The 22,399-nt window shown below is 38.0% G+C and overlaps 3 protein-coding genes across 3 annotated transcripts; 2 read left to right on the top strand and 1 right to left on the bottom strand.

Annotated features, from left to right (window-relative positions):
* The first annotated feature begins 534 nt into the window (after positions 1-534).
* LOC132790612 (protein sine oculis) lies at positions 535-20,472 on the top strand. Its single transcript, XM_060799193.1, has 7 exons — positions 535-1,313; positions 7,280-7,870; positions 7,941-8,151; positions 8,241-8,368; positions 9,483-9,587; positions 9,809-9,864; positions 19,342-20,472. Exons 2-7 carry the CDS (start codon positions 7,493-7,495, stop codon positions 19,814-19,816), a joined length of 1,353 nt encoding a protein of 450 aa, XP_060655176.1. The 5' UTR covers positions 535-1,313; positions 7,280-7,492; the 3' UTR covers positions 19,817-20,472.
* LOC132790385 (uncharacterized) lies at positions 11,460-12,460 on the bottom strand. The gene is made up of 2 exons (XM_060798883.1): positions 12,236-12,460; positions 11,460-12,178 (listed from the first exon to the last, which is right to left on the bottom strand). Exons 1-2 carry the CDS (start codon positions 12,275-12,277, stop codon positions 11,774-11,776), a joined length of 447 nt encoding a protein of 148 aa, XP_060654866.1. The 5' UTR covers positions 12,278-12,460; the 3' UTR covers positions 11,460-11,773.
* A 1,135-nt stretch (positions 20,473-21,607) lies between the features above and the next one.
* Positions 21,608-22,172, top strand: LOC132790613 (small ribosomal subunit protein uS11A). The gene has a single exon (XM_060799195.1). The coding sequence runs from the start codon at positions 21,675-21,677 to the stop codon at positions 22,128-22,130; it is 456 nt and encodes a 151-aa protein (XP_060655178.1). The 5' UTR covers positions 21,608-21,674; the 3' UTR covers positions 22,131-22,172.
* The last annotated feature ends 227 nt before the right edge of the window (positions 22,173-22,399 follow it).

Genomic DNA, 22,399 nt, shown 5'->3' on the forward strand with positions numbered 1-22,399 from the left:
TCGCACACAGTGCGCCTATTTCTTTAGCGGCAATTGCTCAGTTACTGTCAAACTGTAGAGAGCAACAGATGCTGAACTGTTTTGTGCGTGCAGATTTACGTACAGTGGCGGCCAACATAGTATGTAATGCAGCAAATTATACTTAATTATATGGTATTTATATTATATTGTTAAAGGCAGACAATTTGTTGTTAATATTACGATAAATACTAATTAATTATTTATTTATTAGACCAACTATATTTATAATTAATTAAGCAACTTTCAAAGGAGCAGCTCTAATTGAGCAGTTGCAGTGAGAGTTGCGAGAGAGCGCATCACAACAACAGTTTGACATTGACTGTGCCATTCACTGCGTCAACCAAGCAGCCCTCTCGCTCTGACAGCCAGACAACAGCAGCAACCACTAATAGACTCACACACTGCTGCAGGCACACCAATACACGCACATCGCTCGTTCGGTTGGTTGGCCATTGCGTTTGGCCTCAGCGTCGGCCTTTTCTTTGCGTCAATGTTTTGAGCACATTCAGTTTCTCTCTTGCGTTGCTCGCGTGCGGTTCGCTGTTCGCAAGTTTCCCCCTCGAAGAATTCCACGTATCACGCTTTTTAATAATTGTGTGTACGAGTGTGTGTGTGTGTGTGCGTGTTTGTGCGATCAACGACAACGACGACGACGACTTCGCCGCCGGCAGCGAATTCTCGAATCCAAAGAGCAATAAACAAATGTCCGAATGCATAAATCAAAAGTCAAGCACCGCATAGAGTTGAGTAGTTGTTCTGGCGTATATACATAGAAATAGTATCAACTCGAGCATAATAAAAAATAAATAAAAATAAGAAATTAAAATACTCGCATAAATCGAAAACGTGCGCACAGAAAATCAACATAAATATTGGCGACAAGCCACTGAAAAGTCCAATCAATTGTTCAAATTTAGCTCGAGTGAGTGTGTGTGTGTATTTGTGTTAAAACCATTTGTTAATGTTGTTGTTTTTAATGTTGGTGTTTATGAAACATGTACGCAATTTATGAAAGTCGCGAAAGCGGAAAATTTTGCTAAGAATTGCAACACGTGTTTATGCTAACAGTGCGTATGAAAATTTCGCCTTGCTATTTTCGTGCACTACGCGTGTGTGAGAGTGTTTGCGTGTGCGTATGTGTGCCAATGTGCATGTGAGTGTGAGCCAAAAGGCTGACGAAGAGTTTCCCCAATCGAATCGCTAAAGTAAATGTACAAATCAAGCAAAAGCAGCACAACAGATAAAAGCATTATAGAAAAAACAACACGGATACTTAAGCTTAAGATAAACAGGTGAGTTATCATCGAGAGCAACAAATGCCGTCGGTTAAAACAATTACAACTATTAACTTTTATTGTTAGTGTCCATTTAAAACTGCACACAAAATGTCTGTTTTAATATTTCATTATCTTTTCATCTTTGTTTGTAATGAATTATTGTTTATTGTATTGATATCTGCATTATTATTATTATTGTTATGTTATTGTATATTCTAAATAAATGGCTGATTGTTGGAATGACTAATGACCCAAGTCTGTTGTGTTTATGATTCACATGTTGCAACTGTTTAATAACCGACAATCGCCTCAATAAATTTGACATCACGTTTGCAATTATTTTTGGAAATTTTAGAAAATATTCTATATGCAATACACATGAAATGCTTTTCAATGAGAACCATTTTCAAATACATTTTGCAACGAAATTTCAATGCTCTCGCAAATAAATTCAATGCTGATTTGGTAACCATTATTATTTATATTCTCATTCAAATTGTTATTATTAGTTTGTTAAAACTAAAACTTTAAACATAAAGAGATTAGATCAATGAAATCATAATTGTATTATAAATATTTTACATATTATGCAAGCTTTTTTTCTACAGTAAGAATACTTTTAAATAATACAGATTCTATATTATAGAAATTTAAACATTCTACCTATTATTTCTTCGCCAGTCTATTACATTGGTGGGCGTATCTTAGATCAATCTTATTATCCCTTTAAACTTACATATAATCGATAGTTTAATTTTTTAGTCAATCACAATTTTAAAATAATCGTTTCTTTTCAAATCATAGAGAACATTTTAGTATTGGGCTTGTTTGATGATTGTATTCTACATATGTATTTGAAAATTTAATTTTTGATTGTATTATCTATTTTAAACCGATTATAAGCTTACATAGGAACAATTACATTTAAATTAAAAAATTACATAACATAATTTACGAGAAACTTATATTTAACATCATTAAATTCATTACGATAAATTCTTAAAAAAATGATAAATTAAAATTAAAACTTACATTTAAGAAATATAATTTTAAAAACAAAATACATTTTTATAATAATCTTATCAACTTGAATTTATTTCCTAGTTTGTTAAAAAGGATTCTATAAAATCGTGCACTTAAACTATAAATACAAAAAAGTTGTTAAACTAACAAAATTTAATTAAACAATTCGAAAATTTTCTCAAAATCCTCCACACACATTACACTTTACAACCCGAAACATGATCTTGCCACCACTCTACACAAATTAGAAATAAAATGAAAATACCCAATGCAAGTGCAACGTGAAAATTGCTTTACAAATTTATACATTTTTACACAAAATGCCAAACAAATAAATGTGCAAATATTCGCATTTCACTTGCAGCGAAGTGATGGGTGGGGAAGGGGAGGGGAAAGCTTCTCCGTCACTCGCAATTCTGCCTCACAATCAAGTGGATCACATCTGATCGGTTTCTGCTTTCAATTTGCTCTGCTCGACGTGTAGTTTTTGCATTTATTTTCGGTTTAATTAGACGTCGGCAAAATAAACATACAGCCAGGCCCATTTTGAATTTCCCCCAAATCTCCATTCACCATTCTCCCCCCTAAATTCCCATTTCGATTGCCATTCCCATTCCAGTTGTCATTCATTCATCACATCATAGAGAGATAGAGAGAAGAAGCCTTGTGGTATCCGTGAGATACTTTTTTCTTTTTTTTTTGCCAAATTGCCTTTGTTTATTTATAAAAATACGTTTTATCATGCAAATTTCTGTGTTGGAAATTTGAAAATTATTAACTGGCCACAGCCGCTCTTATTATAGTTTTTGTTGTTGTTCAGAAGATCTCTTTTTTTTAGTTGTTGTTTTGGAAAGTTTCTTGGGTGGGTGTCGAGCAGTTGTCGTCTTCGTGTCTTCGTGTCTTCGTGTCTTCTTGTCGTTTTTTGCATGGGAATCGTTTATGAATAATTCGATTTTACGGTTTAACATTTTAGTGGAACGCGTGTTTGTCGTCATCCATTTGTGATTTATCCTACATACAACGTGTCTGGCACGAATGTATCTCAAAGATACTGGTAACTTCAGTTCAGTTCAAAGAGATGGCTGCCAAAAAACAAATGCGTGTTGTGTTGATGCTTTTGATGATGTTACGCACTTGCGTCGAGATTTCGCATTTTAATTTGCGTGCAGCAATCTTTTTCATTCAAAAAGGCAAAACAGATACAAATCGTCAGGCGGTTGTTTGGTCAATTTAGATTGCCGCTGCATTCATTCTCTCAAGACTCTTAAGACTCATGCCACAGATACAGATACAGATACAGCTACAGATTTCGTTTCGTTGGTTTCGTATCTTGCGGCCCAGCGAGCACAACAGAGCACAGAACATTAGGTTGACAAATTTCATTCATTACATAGTTGTCGTTTAATCTGTTTACAGCTGGCAATTAAATAGCAAGCGAGCAAAAAAAAATTAAGATGAAGCTACAGATATAGAAACAACACACAAATATATACATATATATCTAGAGTATATATACAGTTGTGTTTTATCGTTTGTTTACTTCGATGGAAATGTGAAATGACAGCAAAATGTGTGCAACAACAGCTTCGAATTGTTGAATTTGTCGATTACATTGCATATAAACACAGACACAGACCCGCACAAAAACAGTTTTCGTCTCTGGATTCGAATTTGAAGTACCAATCTACTAATCCAGAGAGGGAGAGAAGCCCTAAACTTTATTTCAACAGTTAAGTTTCACAGCTCAAACGTGTCGCAGTCTCGTCTGCATTCCAAACATCGAGAGATCGATCATAAAATCCTGTTCAGAAGGTAAAAAGGCAACTGACAATTTCTCTACTCATGTTTCAGCTGTCGCACACAAATCACTGGCAACTAAATAGTAAATTTTTTTGGAAAAGAAACAAATCTAAATAAAAAAAGAATTTTATGACGCTCAACTTTAATTACAAACTAATTGGGCGATGCGATGCGATTCGTTTTTCGATTCAACTCGTTTCGGATATTCAAAAAAACAGCAGACAACTCTATAAGCAACAGAATCAAAAGCAAAGCAAAGTTAAATCATAGCCATGGCCACTCAAGGTGTCCACTTTCAGTTTGTGGCTCGAAGCACGCTCCCGCATGCAGTTAAATTGACAGGCCACCAAAAACAAGCGAAGACAATAACAATAACACTCAAATTAAAAGCTTATAAAAGTCAAACACTCGCAGATACAATGGGCAAACAGAAGAAATCGAAAATCAAAGAGATAAGTAAGATTTAAGCATGTGTAAGTCGAGCTGAAAGACACTCGTAAATTAAATTCATTTCTAGTTTGATTTGAATGCCACAGCAGCAACAGCAGCAGCGGCCACAGTAGATAAAGATAAAGTATCTGGGAGTGCAGATCGTATCTGTGAGCTTCTTTATTGCGTGGCTGCCGTAAACAGGTCAAAAGATACATTTCTTCTAGTTCTTGTTTGTCATTAGTGTTAGGATTGATGATTCGCTGTTTTACTTTCACAAATGATTTACATGTCGATTGAATGCGATTGAAAGCATCGATTGAACATCTTTTCACTATAGCGTATTTCGTTTCACGTTTGGCAATATGTGCAACAAGCGTTTTTGCAGCTTGTTTACTTGCGTCAAACATGAAACAAGCCAAAACATATATCAAACGGAATCGGTTTTGTTGGGGGGATCGGATCGGATCGGATCGCATCGTATGGGATCGTATCGTATCGTCTAGGTTGATGACTCAAGAGCGGAGGCAACTTGCCGTTGGTATTTTTGTTACAGCAGCAGCAACAGCAACAGCAACAGCAATAGCAGCAGCAGCCAAAACGAAATCTTTTCTACTTATTTTCCTTTGTATATATAATCTGCCTCGCAGCCACACGGCGCGAGCAACAGAGACAGCGATATGTGAGTGGAAGAGAGAGAGAGAGAGGGAGCTACTAGAGGGGGCAGCGACATGCAAGAAGCTGAAAATTGAAAACAGATCCAAGAATATCTCGAATAGCTGCGGCGCAGTTGCCTCGATTTTGAAAACATATACGCGAGGTGCGAGTTGCGAGTGCCCCGAGTAGACATAGACTCAGATATATGTTATACTTATACTTATATATATATATTCAAATATATGTGCAGTATTCTGTGGAGGTAAGGGGAGAACTTAGATCTCGAATTTGTATCTTGCAGATACTTTGCGTTGGCCCCCGCAATCCAATCTATTGGTAAAGGCGTATCGAATGCATCTCTTCTCTGACCTTTCGCAGATATTCTATCTTCGGGATACACTTGTAAGCAGAGCCCACGTCACTTCACGTCGTCGTCGTCGTCGTCGTCGTTGCCGACAACGTCGTCTGGTAATTTTAGAAACATTCTCTAGAGAGAAACACACATTGAACAAACCATTCGCCCCATTTAATAATATTGTGTAAAAGTTTATTTTTGTTGAGACTCTTCGGCTCGCCATCATCATCCTCTGCATCATCATCATCATTATGATCAACTGGGGTCTAGAGATCCATACTTTAATAATCGAGAAACACACCTGGACTTGTGTTCTACTATATTAACCAATCATCGAATTGACTAATCGACTTTGACAACATGGGGTCCATATTTCATAATTTTTCGTAGTGCTTTCTGTTTTGTTATCGTTTGCATTTGTTTTGCTTAACATAAAATGTAAACGTAGAAATTCCAAAAAATCGAAAAAAATCGAAAATTCGAAATTATTCAGTTTTCCATTTAATGGCAATTTCAACAGTTTTATGTGTCTCAATTATCGTTCGCTTAATGCTAAACAAAACATTCACAATGATGGCAATAAAAATATGAAATATCGCTGCCAATTAGCAAGGTAATTGCTTGGTCCTGAAAACACGGATTGCCAAATAGCTGGAGCTCGATGCTCCAACAAAATGAGGTGTCATCATTAAGTTCATATTTCTTAAATGAGCACACTACATTAAGGAAAACCTTGCTGAGAAGACTATTTTTGGAAATGTATAATGCACTATACACTATATGAAAATGTTTTTTGACTACTTTTTTAATTGTTGCACTCCATTGTTAAAGATTTTTGGGAAGACAGTTGCTTGATTTATTTATGATCTTAATTTGTCTCAAATTGTAATTGAGCTGGAGATCGAAATAAACTTCAATTTGCATATTATCTCGAAAACTTCAATAAATTCAAGATTTACAACTTTTAATTATTTTTTTAAAAGATAGTAATTTAAATAATAATTACATTTTAACATAAATATTTATTACATTTTTAAGGATCTAAAATATTTCAATGATTGACCCTTTTCAATTTTTATTTCAAAACTTGCATTGAAGTGTTAAATTATATAACTATATAGTTCAATTTTTAATGTAATATATATAATCAAGTATATAAAATAAAATGATAAAATGAGTTCAAGTCAAAAATAGTTTAAAGATTTACTTATTTACAATTTTTCTCCACAAACTTTAAATTGTTGAAAAGCTTTTTTATTTATAGATATTTGAAATATTTTATCAAGTATAAAAAATAAAATGAAGAAGTTTTTATGTTTTTGTGTGCATTTAAATATTTTCATTAAGTATATAAAATAAAATAGAAAAGGGTTAATTCTAAAATTATTCAAATATTTGCTTATCTAAATTTATGTTTACAATGCATTCAATAAATAAATAATAAATCAATAATAGTTCACATTCCAAAATAGATAAAATATTTAAATATTTATTTGAAAACTTTTATGAATTTGTGAGATATTAAATAGATATTAATATTTCTTATAGCCACCGCTTAAATTTTAGGAACATAATAAACTTTACTATATCTCTTAATCCAAAATATACATTTTAAGAACATTATAATATTTGTATTACTTTATATATCTAAAAAAAACGTATATGCTTTTATTTATCTGTTACAATTAATGAGATTTTCTTCACTTTTTTATTGCAGCGCTCAAATACCAAAGACAACTCAACTTCCACTAGGTTATCGATGCATTAAACGCGCAGCTGGCAAGGATTCACACATCCGCAGCTGGCTGAACTTGGTCGATCATCCCACTCACAGCACAGATAGAAGAGATAGAGAAGAGTAGAGCAAGTGGAGTGATCCCCTCGTGCTTTTAAGCCTACAAAAAAGAAAAAACACAACACAAACAAAACTATGCTTCAACATCCCGCCACAGATTTCTACGATTTGGCCGCTGCCAATGCGGCTGCAGTGCTCACCGCCCGCCACACGCCCCCTTATAGCCCCACGGGGCTGGGCGGATCGGTGGTGGCGCTGCACAATAACAACAACAACAATAGCACAAGCAATAACAATAATAATCTCGATATGCTGACGCACAACGGCGGCACAGTGGGCGTGGGCGTGGTCGGAGGCGTCTCAGCCACTGGACTGCATCTGAATAGCAGCAGCAATGGAGGCGGAGGAGGTGGTGCAGGCGGAGGAGGAGGCGGTGGAGGCGCCAATGCAGCTGGACGCGAAACTCTGCCCAGCTTCGGCTTCACCCAAGAGCAGGTGGCCTGTGTGTGTGAGGTAAGCGATTGAATTAGATTCGATATCATTGGAGATCGATTACCACAATCGTTTGGATTGTCTTTGGCAGGTTCTGCAGCAGGCGGGCAACATCGAAAGACTGGGTCGCTTCCTTTGGTCGCTGCCACAATGTGATAAACTGCAACTGAACGAGTCTGTGCTGAAGGCCAAGGCGGTCGTCGCATTCCATCGTGGTCAGTACAAGGAGTTGTACCGGCTGCTCGAACATCATCACTTCTCGGCCCAAAATCACGCCAAGCTGCAAGCTCTGTGGTTGAAAGGTGAGACACCACCTCCCCTTCTTCTCTCTTTTTTCCCTCTCTTGCTCCCTCTCACTTGTCAGGACTAACCCGAAATTCTTTCACTGTAGCGCATTACGTGGAAGCCGAAAAACTGCGCGGAAGACCTTTGGGTGCCGTGGGCAAATATCGTGTTCGCCGTAAATTTCCATTGCCCCGCACAATTTGGGATGGCGAGGAGACGAGCTACTGTTTTAAGGTGAGTACGCTGCCATCCCAGACACCTTTCCCTCTTTTTATTTGCCGCTGTGGCAACAAAAAGGGCGCAACATGAAATCGTAGAAATGTCCGCTTTTCATCACATACACACACATGAAAACCGGGAGCGGTCACAGCTTTTGTAACTGCCGAGCAACGCCTTCTGTTTCCTGCATGCACATCCTTCTGAGCCTTCTGAGGTTAGCTGACGTTGCCTGACCAACGCTGTTTGCACTTGAGCTTGAGCTGTGCAGGCTTTCAATTGATTAAAATCATTTCCAGCAGGTGTATCCCATAAATGTAGAAAACGGCGATGAAACTCTAAAATTAAAATAGAAAACTGTGCAATTATTTAGCATACTTGTATGTACATACATACTTATGTGTATAAAATGATACGATTGCAAATACAAGTTTCGACTCAAGAAAAATGTTGCAGAAAGATTATGTAATATTTTACAACGTTTTTAAAATTAATTTTACGTGTTTACTTTAATTTTTATAGAATGATGCAAACCTTATTTTATTGATTCTTTATTAAAAAACACACTTGACTATGGAAAATCAATTTCTAAAAAAGTACTTTAGTTAAATTCAAGTGAAAGTACTGAAAGCTTTAAAATAATTATAAAATCATAAAGCTTAAATTTTAAAGACTGTTAATTCTTAATGACAAATTATAATTTATAAAATCTGTTTACTTTATAAATGCCATTGTGTAAAATTCAAGTTCAAAAGTGTAATATTAGGTAACACTGTCACTAAAATAATCGAAGCTTTATAATCGATTACCTAGTGCACTTTGTTCACAAGTCTAGTTCCATTTAAAGTTCGCTTGTTCTTTGGCATCCTCAACTAGTTCACTCAATTGAGCTTACCGTTTCATTTTGGAGCCAAATTGAGTAATTTTCACAAGCAGACAATATAAGCTCTCATATCGCCAATAAATTATTTTTAATTTCACACAGTGAATTATTTGGATAATAAAATAAAAATAAAACAACAGTTTATTAGCAAATAAAAATAAGACACTGTATCCACTCTAAATTCCCTCGCCTCGTATTAATTTGCCCTGCACATGATTTGAATTGTTGTTGTTTTTTGTGTTGTTACAGGAGAAATCGCGTTCCGTATTGAGAGACTGGTATGCGCACAATCCATATCCATCGCCCCGCGAGAAACGAGACCTGGCCGAGGCTACAGGGCTGACCACGACACAGGTAAGTTCGATCAGATGAATGTCGAGACATTTGACAGATTTCATTTGTAGTTTGCTCTCTGCACAAGTTAATTGCATGTCATTAATTATAGAAAATAGCATTTTCTATGATGATGTATTCATCTATTTTTAGTCATTCACTTGCACATACACATTACATGTATTTAACTCTCCAACTCATTTTCGCTCTCCCTCTCTCTCTTTCTGTCTTTGCGTTTACAGGTCTCCAATTGGTTCAAGAATCGACGACAAAGAGATCGCGCCGCCGAGCATAAAGAGTAAGTGTATTCTCAAAATTCAAAATGTATAACATATCTATATAACATATCTATATATTATTGTGCATTTATTATAAATGTTTTTGGGCGAGCGTCAACGCGTGCGAAATGAATTAACATTTCAATTGCAAATTACAAAAGCCGACGACGTTTACTTGGCGTTTTTTTTTCTCATATGGATACTCGAAAACAAGGCCAAATTGTGGCTTTTCATTGTGGTGGTGGCCAACTGAGGGGGCGAGATCCATCTAATTAGTGTCAAGGACACGGCCATGTTTCACGTGAAACAACACAGCACAAAAAACAACAACAACAACAAATGCCACATGTGAATAATGTGAATACTATATGCGAATATATACCACATATTATATTTATTTATTTGTACAATGTAAAATATGGAAATGTCGCTGACAAATTTCATGAACATCGTGTTCCATATAGCGAGTGTTTTGTTGTTATTGTTGTGCTGTTTTCATAGGCGCATGTGTGTGGCAGACATGGCCAGCTAACTAAAGCTAAAATGCCACAGGGTCCTGTTGTCAGGACCACGACGAAGGAGAAGAAACATCTGCATTTCCGCTTAAGCAAATAGGACAACATTTGTGAAACTCTTCTCTGGGTTTGTTCGCTCAGATGCCGAGCTGTTGATAGGCAACATTTCAAATATTAAACATCCTTTCAGGCATTCTTTTGTTTGTCATACTCCCGCTCTCTCTCACTCTCTCGCTCTCTTTCTGGCTCGATCTTTGTCTTTAGTCGCCGCCTGTTAGAAGTCATGTGAAGCGCAAACATCGAGCAAAAAGTGAAATGTAAATTGGTATTGAGAAATGGGAAATGGGAATGGAAATGGAAGTGGATTTTGAAGTGGCCGAAACTGCTTTTGAACTATATTTGGCAGAGATCGTATCTTAGCATTGAGCCATTAGGCTAAGCGGTATATCAGTTACTTGCAACTGAACAATACAACTTCAATTCGCAATTCACAATTCGCATTTCGTCTAGTGCCAGCCACGAAATAAAAAAAAACAGCAGCAACAACAAATACAACAATAATAACAACGAAAAATTGTCGTAATAAAAATAAAAATTGGCCGCCGTAGCAACCGCAATACACACACACCTAGTCACAGATACAGATATGCAGCTGACAAAAGTATCTCACAGATACAACACACATTCATGATATAGGCAGAGCTCGTATCTACGATAGTTTGCACTACGTAGCGTCCTCACTGCTTTTCACTATTATTATTATTGTTATTGTTGTTGCTGCTGCTGCTGCCACTGCTGCTGAAGTTGTTGTAATTGTTGTTGGTAACCCGATATATGTTTATGGCTGTTGCCGCGTCGGGCAGATTCAACGGCAGCGGCAAAAGCAACAGCAACAACAACTCGGCGCTGCTACTTTAACTTTTCATTTTGTTTTTCGTACTCGTCTCTGTGTGTATATAACTCTCCATATGTTGCTTTATTGTTGGCTTCAAATGCATGCACACATATCCAGATATATATCAGACATCTTTCAGTTAGAACCACCCACAAATTCAGCTACAACCCAAAAGCCAGTGCAAATTAAATAAACTTTTCCCACATTGTTCTTATCAAGCATATCAAATGCATTCCACACTTCAAGAGTATTTAATTTTGAAACTGATTGAAGTGATTTTGTAAACGAATTTAAAATTGTATTTGTTTTGATATAAATTTATAGTTGGAAGTTGTTGGTACAAACTGAAATGATGATGGTTGAACAAAGTAAATTTTTCCGTACTACAAAAAGAACAATTTTCTTACTGTCACATTGATTAAAATAATATTTCACTCAATTATATCCAAAATACATAGAAATAAGGAATTTCCTTCTGCTAAAGATATCTCGGTATCTCATTCTCAGTTCTCCCTTTACTCAGTTCGTTAGCAAGCAATATGCCATTCGAAAATAGTCGACGGTGGAGGATATTGCCGTTATTATAACACGACATCGATCTAGGTACATATTTAAAAAGAGCAGATACGACTTGTTTGTTATCTCAAAGTTCCACAAAACTGATGCTGCACCGATTAAATCCCATTTCTGGGGGAACACAGCATCCCAATGCCTTTCACCCACATACTGGAAAATGGCATAGTAGAATCCCAGCACCGTCAATGGATAGAGAATCGGTAGCAATAGGAAGAAGAGCAGACCACACGTATAAAGACCTTTGAGGATCGTTGGAAAGGGCAATTGCTGCAACCAAATATCAAACAAGTGTTCCACCAGAGGTTGCATATAATAGACAAAGCGACCCGTCCATGATATTTCCGTCCACTTCGAACAATAAAAATATATAGAATCTGAGAGATATGTGGATAATGTGGGGCTTACGATTTTGCGCTTGTGAAGTGGCTTCTTCCAGGTCTTTCGCATTTTTATTGGAGACTTTATAAATTTGATTCGCTTAAACGTTTCTTAAACGCAAATTTAATTATTCAATTACGACAATGGTCAACTATCTACATCTCGTAATATTTACAATGGGACTTTAAGAAGAATGTAATTTTGAATTAAATTTTGTATACTGTCAAATTAAACATTTCTATAAAAAGTTCACTTGGATTCAGAAATTTCAGAATTTCTTTAGCAAATAAATATTAAGAATTTGGATATTTGATAACTAATAATATACTAAATGTGGCTACATTTCAGAAATATTTTTCGACTTGATTTTATTAATCTGCTGCTAAATCCTCCTCAAGAAAATCTATTTCTTACATTATCAAACAAAATTTATTAAGCTATTATCCAAGAATAATTAAGAATTCTTATAAAGTTACAAATTCATAAATTATTTGAGAAGTTTTTTTAAATATTTGTATATAGAAAATGCTTTTTTATTTTACAGCTTAGTTACTATTCTACTAATATGGAAATTCCTTTTTTATATTTTTGTAAAATTGGAATGGAAATAATAATATCTTAGTTTTTTTCATAAATGTATGAATTTCTTAGTCGATTTCGAATTTCCTGCAATATCTTTTATTTTCTCTTGGAATCCTATTCATGTGATCTAACATTTGTTAAAATGAAAGATACCATAAAAATGTTTAGATTGACTGGCATCATAATGAAATCTATTGACAGTTGAGAAGAACAACAATTCCTGGATTCCAGAACAGCCAGACCACCTTCATCATCATCATGATGATCATAGTCTGACCATGCCCCGATCTCTACCGAACTGAGCAACTACAATGAAATGCAGCCAAATAATAAAAAAAAGAAGCAATCCAACATAAAGCAGTTTATAGTATGAGCGCCGAGTTCCACACAGTTTCAGCGCCAATCTTCTTCTCCCCCCTCCACCCTTGGCCACAAACTCAAACTCAGTCGTTGTCTCGATGCTCATTTCTCTAAGTGTGTGTGAGTGTGAGTGTATGTATGTGTGTGTGTTTGTGTCGATCTCGGGCAGCTCAGGGCTCATCGTTTTGCGTTTGCGTTTGCGTTCGAGTTCGTCGAATGCCACGGTTGGCTGGAGGGTAGCTGGAAAGAGTATCAGGTTACCACAAAATGTGCGTGTGTTCTTTATTCGTTCGCCTCAGCGCCGTCGTCGTCGTTGCCGACGCTGACGTTGACGTCGATGTCGACGTCGCAGCGCGTTATTCATTTTTATTCGTTTTATTGTACATTCTGTTTTTATTATTATGTATTTTGCGCTTTTGCCCGTCTCTCTGTCACGCTCTCCCTCTGCTTGCTATATACACACACCTCTCTCTCGCTCTTCCTGTGCTGTCTGTGTGTGTGTGTATGTGGGTCTCTGTTTTGCCCGTTTCGCTGGAGTTCCGTGACGCATTGATGGCGTTGATAATGATGTCGTTGTCGATGATGGACCGGTATGCCACTAAAAGTGAGACACACCGAATGAGTGCGAGTGAGAGATCTCAAGCCAAAAGGCGCTCCACATTCAACATGGAATGGAGCAGCACGTAGGGTGGCTGAGCATGTGATGTACTCATCGGGTGGCCCTCGTGTCAAGTGATTTGCGCACATCTCTCCGCCTATAATTAGAATGCTGTTTATATCGGGGACATCACCTTATCGATATGGTTATGGCTGTAATTGACCTCCCCTGCCATAGCTTAACTTTAACTCTTTTTCTCTCCTCTGCGCTGAGCTGACACATTTCTCAATGGCAATGTTGAAATTTCTAGGGTTTCACTTGGAGCAAGTTGAAGTTTGTCCAGCCGCACAGTCGACTGGCCTAAACCGCTTATGTTCTTAAATACAACAAAAAAGTGTTAGGGCTTATTAAAAAAAAAAAAACAAAAACAAAAAATAAAATGGAGAGATACAAGTTCAGCGGTCAAGTGGAATATCCGCTGAATGAGAGTGTTAAATATAGACATGAAATTCAAAGAGGTTTCTTTTTATCTAAGACGAAAATATTTCATTTTACTCATTGTTTTTTTTTTATTACATCTACGAACTATGGCGAAGTTATATTCATCTTATGTTATTTATTTCCTTTTTTCCTATTTTCGCTATTTAGGATGATTCTTTATTAGTTATTAAGTTATTTTTAAATTCTTGATCTTCTCGACTTCTAATTTTCTGCAAATAAAGTAATTGTGTCCAGAATTACAGATCTATTAGAAAGGTATATCTATTAAACATGTTACAGAATTACAGATCTATTAGAAAGGTTTATCTATTAAACATGTTTCAAAATTGCAGACCTTTTAGAAAGTTATATCTAATAAACATGTGCCAGAATTTCAGATCTATTAGATAGTTATATCTATTAAACATGTTCTTAATTTCCCCACTTTAAATTACAATCTTTCGAATTAAAGAATTGATATTCTAAAATAGTAAACTCTTCTCTATTAATTGTAATGAAACATCTAAGCAGTATATACAGCTTTTATAATATTATGGTATATAAACAAGTTTCCTAACTTCCTCATCTAGTCAAGTCATTATTACAATCGTCAGTAGTACTATAAAATATGTCTTTAAACTCTTTCAACTTCCTGATCCGCCACAAATTGCCCCAATCTAATCTCCACACACAAGTTAAAGTTTGCAATCATCAGCTGTTTATGGCTTAACAAGCACCGGCCACGTTTTTAGAGGAACAAGAGTCAAAACAAATCCAAAAACAGCCGGTAGCGTTAGGAGGGGGAAACTCTTGTTGTGGGGGGGAGCCGACAACGACACATCATATGGTAGATCGTTGCAGGATTTCCAAGAAATTCCATTGCTAATAAAAATTATAAGCCAATAAATCGTACAAAACAAATAAACAGTCGCAGAGGCGAGTTGGGAAAAATGAAACGCTGTTTCAAAAAAAAAAGAGAAAAAGAATAAAAAAAAAACGTATCTGAACTGAGCCCCAACTCGGATCGATCGAAGTCCAAGTTAAGCAGCCAGGGGAATCAACGAACAGGTTGAGTTATCGCATTGCGCGATCGCTACACAAATCTCGAGACGTGTGCACAGCAGGACACCCAGCTAAACGGTGCCCCAGCCTCACAGAGAGAGAGAGAGCGGGAGAGAGAGAGAAAGAGAAGAATCTGAAAAGGTGTTGATCATAAATTATCATTTAATTTACGCATGTGTGTGGTGTTGTTTAGTGTTGTTGTTGTTCTTGTTGTTTGTTTTAGTCGTGTTGCGGGCTCAACTTGAAGTCGAGCTCTCAGTCTTCGCTTTTTTTTTTGAATAGTGGGGAGAAGAAGTCAAGAGTCTAGACTAGTTGTGGGTATTGTCCCTATGCATTGTGCCATTGTCTACAACTATGTTTCGCTTTCGGTTTCAGTTTCGACGCGTCCCCGCTTCGATTTCCTTGTAGATCTTAACGCGATTAACCAAAAAGTCATCGTTATAAAATATTTTATGTTATCGCCGGTTGGCGTGTGGCGCATTTTATGCTGGCTGCGCTTTGTTTTGACAGTTTTTCATAATTTTGTTGCCTTTTAATTGCATACCACAGCAGATGCTGTCGCTCTTGATAAGCGATTCTTTTATTATACCAGCTATTTGGTATTAAAAAATAGTATTACAATTTTTAAGAGACTAGAACGTATATTTCCATCTAAGCACATGGCTTCGTTGATCGCAGTTTGAAATTGACCAAGCCCAGCTTAATGCGATCATGCATTATTGCCAAGCTAATGAATCTGCTTAATCAACGGCATGAAAAAAAGTGGCTCAAAACTGGAAAAATCAATTGAGCAAACAAGTAAAAATTAATTCCTCATCACTGCACAGCTCCCAAAAGTCCAAGAACCTTCAGCTGAGACCACACACATGTCTCCCCCAAAAATAAAAAAAAAGAGAGAAACACAAAAAGAAGTCTTGGTCAAAGCCAGACACGGTCAAGTTGAGCTTGTTGTGTGTTATATAAACTCTATGTGACATTCAGCATATGGAGGGATTGTCCTTGGCGCAGCTTACTTTATAAGACTTTTATAATGCAATCAGTCGTGTATATAGGAAGATATAAGGACATGCCATTAAAGTAGGCTAGCCTCTCTCTCTGTCTGTGTGTCTCTCTTTCTCTCTGTCTGTCCCCTGCTTTCTGGCCGTGTTAATAAGTGTTGCAGTAAGCCAAAGACAACAGCAGCAGCAGCAGAGACGGCAGCGACAGCGGCAGCAACGAGCAAAGCCAACAACTATGAAATTCTGGTAATTTGATATCATTGTTTATATGCTGTTGCCCTTTGTTTGCTCCCCACTTTTGCTCGCTCCGCTGACTGAGGATAGCTGCCTCAATGGCTGACTAGGGCCAGGGCCACAACCAGGGATGGGCATGACCAGGGGCCATGGCTACTCTCGAACATTTCAGCCATTGCTCGATTTGAGGTTAACATTATGTTTGCTCAGCCTGTTTGCATATAGATCTATGTTTGCATTTTGTGGGTGAGTTTGTCTCTTTTGCCTTTTGTGCTATTATCGATTTTGTTTGAGCATAAACAATGTCAGTTCGCTTCCATTTAAAGTTCTCCCCAACTGGCGCTTTAAGTTTTTTTTTTAAATTGTGCACAATTTAGTTAAAATTCCATAAAAAAAAAAATCAATCAAGGGTAGAATTGCGTATACTTGATTTCAACTTTTCTCTTTACTAATAGCTATTTAACTTATTGTGGTAATTTTTATATATAGCAAATGTTAGGCTTATTAAACTATGGAACTTTCTATATTTATATTATTTTAGTTTGCTTATAAAAACATTTGTTATTCTTACTTTCTATGGTAATAATATCTTGTGAGGATTAATGCTATGGAAAAAACTAAAAACCATCGATTTCTTTACAAAATATTTAGCTGAATCGCCCAGAAAAGAGTTAAAAGAAAAACCTATATGTGTTCGTATTATTCTCACATTCGAAAGACTTTATTTTCTTTCAGTTTATATATGACATATAAACTCAATTAAGAGACAAATTTCAATATGAAATTTACTAAGGATTAAAAAACTTCTGATTATTTATAGAAAAAAATCAATCACCTTATATTAGTGACTATTAAAATCCGAAGTAAAATCCATTTCCAATTTAATGAACCGCATTGTGTAACTTTTAATGTGGAAATAGAATATGATGCAATAAAGATAATTTCAGTTTAATTGTGGGAATAGAATATGATGCAATAATGATAATTTGAGTTGACTCTAAAGTGATTTGCACCCACACAGATTATCAAAGATTTCAATTTCAATAACAAGGCCACCCCCAGAGTGGTAGCAACCAGATCCATAGCAAAGAAAATCAAGGAAAAAAGATTGGACAGCATGGCAATTATGAAGCGCTGCAAGTGGCAAGTGGAGAGTTGCATCTACAATTACACGAGTGCTGCCAATACGTAAACAGCTGGCTGCCCATTCGAGATGCCGCCAAGTCTGCAACTGCAACAACAAGATGCGACTGAGATTGCGACGGCGGCTGCGGCTGCGCTGTATGTGGCCGCAACTGGGCAACCGGGCAAGAGGCTCGACTTGGCTTGGATTGAATTGCGTGCAAGTCAGCAAATAACTTGCCGCGAATTGGAAAGCAGAAGCAGCATCAGCAGCAGGCGGAGCAGTCGAAGGTGGCTGATCTGGCAGATCGCTGGCAATGATCTCTGGGCTACAAATTTGTCGAGTGTGCGCTTAAATGTTTTGCATGGCCCTGGGACCCTTGTTGTTGCCTCCATCGCCGCCTTGTCGATGTCGTTGTCATCAATTTTTTGTTCTCTTTCGTTTTTTTTATATGAAACTGGTTCTGGGTGCGATTTGCTTGCAATTGGGATTCGCGACAAGATTAAGATTAACACACACAGGCAGAGAAACACATTCGCATTGGAGCCCAAGATAATGTCAGTTGCTCGAATTTCAAATGCGCCTCGAGTGGATGTTTGTTGTTATCGCTATTGCCAGCGAATTAGCCATTAAAATGTCAGGACAGTTTAGCACTAACAAATTGAACAACACATCAACAAGAGCAATAACAACGACTATATGTCTGTATGTTTGTGTCTGCGTGTTTGTGACTCTTCGTGTTTCAATTCCCAACGGTGCGTGTGGAATTGGGACGAGGCAGTCGAGACACTCGTCGACTCGCTTCCACCCCAGCAAACGGTGGCGATAAAAACGACACTTGAAAGTCATTTACAGAATCAGCCGCAAATAATAAAAGTCAAGCTGCTTAACTTTTGATCAAAGGTGCGAGTGAGAGCGAAATACACACACATCCACACACACTACCTCTTCGCAAAAGCGCGCTGAGAGAGAAAGGAACAGTCGCATGCACAATGCGCAGCTCAAATAACTGAAATCAGATGCGACGGCGCGCTCTGGGGGAATGCACTGAGCTGCTGCTGCCCTCCCCCTTCTCTCCTTCTCGCTCCCTCGTTTGTTTGTTTATTTGTATGTGTTTGTTGGATATTTTTGTGGGTGTGCGTGAACCCAGCAAACACCTTTCGTACGTGCTGTACTGCTCTAGCGCACAACAACTGACGGGCCGAATGTGAAACTGAAACCATTTATAGAAATGCTAGAGTTGGGAGTCAAAATATTCAAGCAGACAGTTTCCTTCCGGTTTTATTTTCAATTGCTCGCCCCGTCATTTGTCATTTGTTTATAAATATATTGCAGTATGTATATATACATATGTATATATAAAACTGTTGTTACTCTGGCTGACAGCAGTAAATTAGTTGCAGCAATTGACACATTTTAATTTAAACGACGTTGACGGCTTTAACATCTGTGTCTCCCTCTCTCTCTCCGAGAGGGTGGAGAGTGTGAGCGTGGAGAGAATTGCAATGACTCTCAACAAGAGCAACAGCATTATGTCATTAATGTGTGTTCAAATGAAATTTGAGACGAGTAGAAAATTATGAAAAGTAAGAGTGAATGAATAATGGACAGAGAGCAAAACAATTATTATTTCAGACACTTTCAAATTACCACAATATTGAAAATTAATTTGTGTGTTTATTTCTTCTAATTTTAGCGGCTCTACGGACAAGCAACATTTGGACTCGTCCAGCGATTCGGAAATGGAGGGCAACATGCTCTCCAGTCAAAGCGCACAACAGCAACAACAACAGCAGCAACATGCTGCCGCCCCGCATCACTCGCATCACTCACAGCAACAGCAGCAATCGCCAGGCAGCAATAATAACAACAACAACAACAGCAGCAGCAATGGCAACAGCAATAGTTTGCATCAGCAACATCAACAGCATCAGCAACTGCAACACGTTGCTGCCGATCAAAGCCTGCAACATCATCAGCAGCAGCATCAACAGCATGCGGCGGCCGCAGCGGCAGCAGCAGCTGCCAGCAAAAGCAGCGCTGCGGCGGCGGCAGCAGCAGTTGCTGCCTCCCAAATGCCGCCGCTTTCGGCAGCGGTTGCATACTCCCATCTACACAGTGTGATGGGTGCAATGCCCATGTATGATATGGGCGAGTATCAGCACTTATGATTCTAGTTGGAGGCTGCTGCTGCCGCCAGCAGCCACAACAACAGCAACAACACCAACAGCAGCAACTGCAATAACGACAGCAGCAACCTTTTGCCATGCGAATGGCAGGCAACGTTGCGTCAACGCCAGCAGCGCTGCCAGCAGCAACAGCAGCATCCGGAAAGCTTTTACTTCTGAATCAATCAATAACAGCAAGAACAACAACAGTAATAACCACAGCAACAGCAACAGCAATACATTTTATTCAATCAACTTTGCGCATAACTTGGCATTTTTCTATATATTTGCATAATGTATAGAGAGATAGAACGAGATAGACAGACAAATAGAGACAGGCATAGAGGATTGCAGCACAAGCTTTCTTTTTTTGCAATTCTCCTTTATTATAAACGAAAAGCATAAAACAAACTTCATTGATCTGTGTAAATAGCTAGGCTTTAGTTTTTAGAGCGATTGAGTCGGGAATGGAGAATTACTATAAGTTACATCCTCCTATTCGGGTGGATTATACTTACTAGATAAATGTGAAAGTTGTTCCCTGCTCGAGCGCGAATGCAAATCAAATCGAAATGTGCAAAAATTATAAATATATATAAATTCTATTAAATTATTTTCAATTTAAATATAATTATTATTTTTAAATACAAATACATATATTAGATGAACTGATCTTTAAATCAAGTTTATTAATTGTAAACACCCGATGTCTATCTATCATTATCTCATAATAATGCTGCACACCCATTATCCAAACGCAAATCTGACCACAACAACAAGCAAGCGGCACTAATCCGCGGCGACAGGTAAACCCGCTAATGCTAATAGCTGTAGATAATGGGCTAAAGTCTACACAATGTTGTCGTCTGCAAGGCGCGCGTGCGTCTCTCACACACACACACATATACGCACACGACCCACACACGCGCCTCTCGCTCTCATCCTCGTTGGTTCACATCGCAGTCGCGACGCATGTAATGAGCATGTTAATGGCACCAGCGTCTGCCTTAGTTGAGGGCCCACAACCAAAAACGAACAACACCACCAACAACATCGTCAGAGCACTTGGCAACGGTCTCGACTCGAGGGCGGCGCTTGGCAACCGACTTGACTACGCAAAAATGCGCAACTTTCAGGTAGTCTCTGCACTCCAGCTTTGTTTTGCCTTTTCTAGGGGGTGGCTGCTGTCTGACTGGCTAACGGACTTTTATGTTCTCGTTGATTTGTTGATTGATACTGTATATGTTGCAGACTCCGACGACGTCGTCTTCCCCAGCCACCAGACGTTGCCAGGGCGGCAGCACACACGTGTCCGACTGCGAGTGCGTCTCTGATTGAGGAGGCTGTGTATCCGGTTACAAAATATTTTGACTTCTTTTATCTTGAGGGGCATACTCACTCCTTCTATTTATCATTTAATTAACGGCCTTAAATTGTTAGCTTTTTCCAGAAAAATAGGTAAGAGTGTGAAATAATTGATAAAAATGGTTAAACATTAGAAAATCGTATATTTTATGTATTGCTTAAGGTAATATTAATTTATTTATTTATGCAATTAAATTTAAACCATATGCACGTGAAGCAATAACTTTTTAAGGATGCAGTCCTTAGCTATAAATTTAAATAAGAGTTTAATACATTTAAAAATGGGTATTCAATTCAAATCCCTCGATATCGATACCTACGTGAAAGCTCACATCGATTACAATATCGTTTCTAGTCTCTTAGATTTGTCAATCGCTCGTTCCGACTAAAACTTAGAAGTGAATAATCGAATTTTTGCCGTCAATCGAACTTTTAATTCTCTTTTCAATTCTGCTGTTCAACAAGCGGGCACGCTCATTTTTTTGACTGAATTAAAATGGCTCCCCGAAAGGCGAAAGTGCAAAAGGAAGAAGTGCAGGTTCAACTGGGACCTCAAGTGCGCGATGGCGAGGTTGTTTTTGGCGTTGCCCACATCTTCGCCAGTTTCAACGACACTTTCGTGCATGTTACGGATTTGTCGGGACGTGAAACCATCACACGCGTCACTGGCGGCATGAAGGTGAAGGCAGATCGTGACGAGGCTTCTCCTTACGCCGCCATGTTGGCAGCCCAAGACGTGGCTGAGAAGTGCAAGTTACTCGGCATCACAGCGCTGCACATTAAACTGCGTGCAACTGGCGGCAACAAGACGAAGACTCCCGGACCCGGCGCTCAATCAGCGTTGCGCGCTTTGGCTCGTTCCTCCATGAAGATCGGACGCATTGAGGATGTCACGCCCATACCATCGGACTCCACACGCCGCAAGGGCGGACGTCGTGGTCGTCGACTATAATTTGTTTGCTTGACTAAAATAATAAATACCTATTAAATCAAACTAATCGTTTTTAATTCATTCGAAAGTCATATTAAAGGGATTATAGCAATTGCTTATAAATGGTCACAAAAGAGTTGTCTACCTGCTTTCAAGCAGGCTGCTGAGCTGATTCCTCGAATGTGACAACAATATAAGGGGATTACAATTAGACGATGTTCAACAAATAATGCGACACATGGAAAACGGGCACTCAATAGGAAAATTGTGAATAGCCATAAAGCGGCTTA

Source organism: Drosophila nasuta, chromosome 3 (genome assembly GCF_023558535.2).
Source record: "Drosophila nasuta strain 15112-1781.00 chromosome 3, ASM2355853v1, whole genome shotgun sequence".
In the NCBI taxonomy this organism is placed as follows: domain Eukaryota; kingdom Metazoa; phylum Arthropoda; class Insecta; order Diptera; family Drosophilidae; genus Drosophila; species Drosophila nasuta.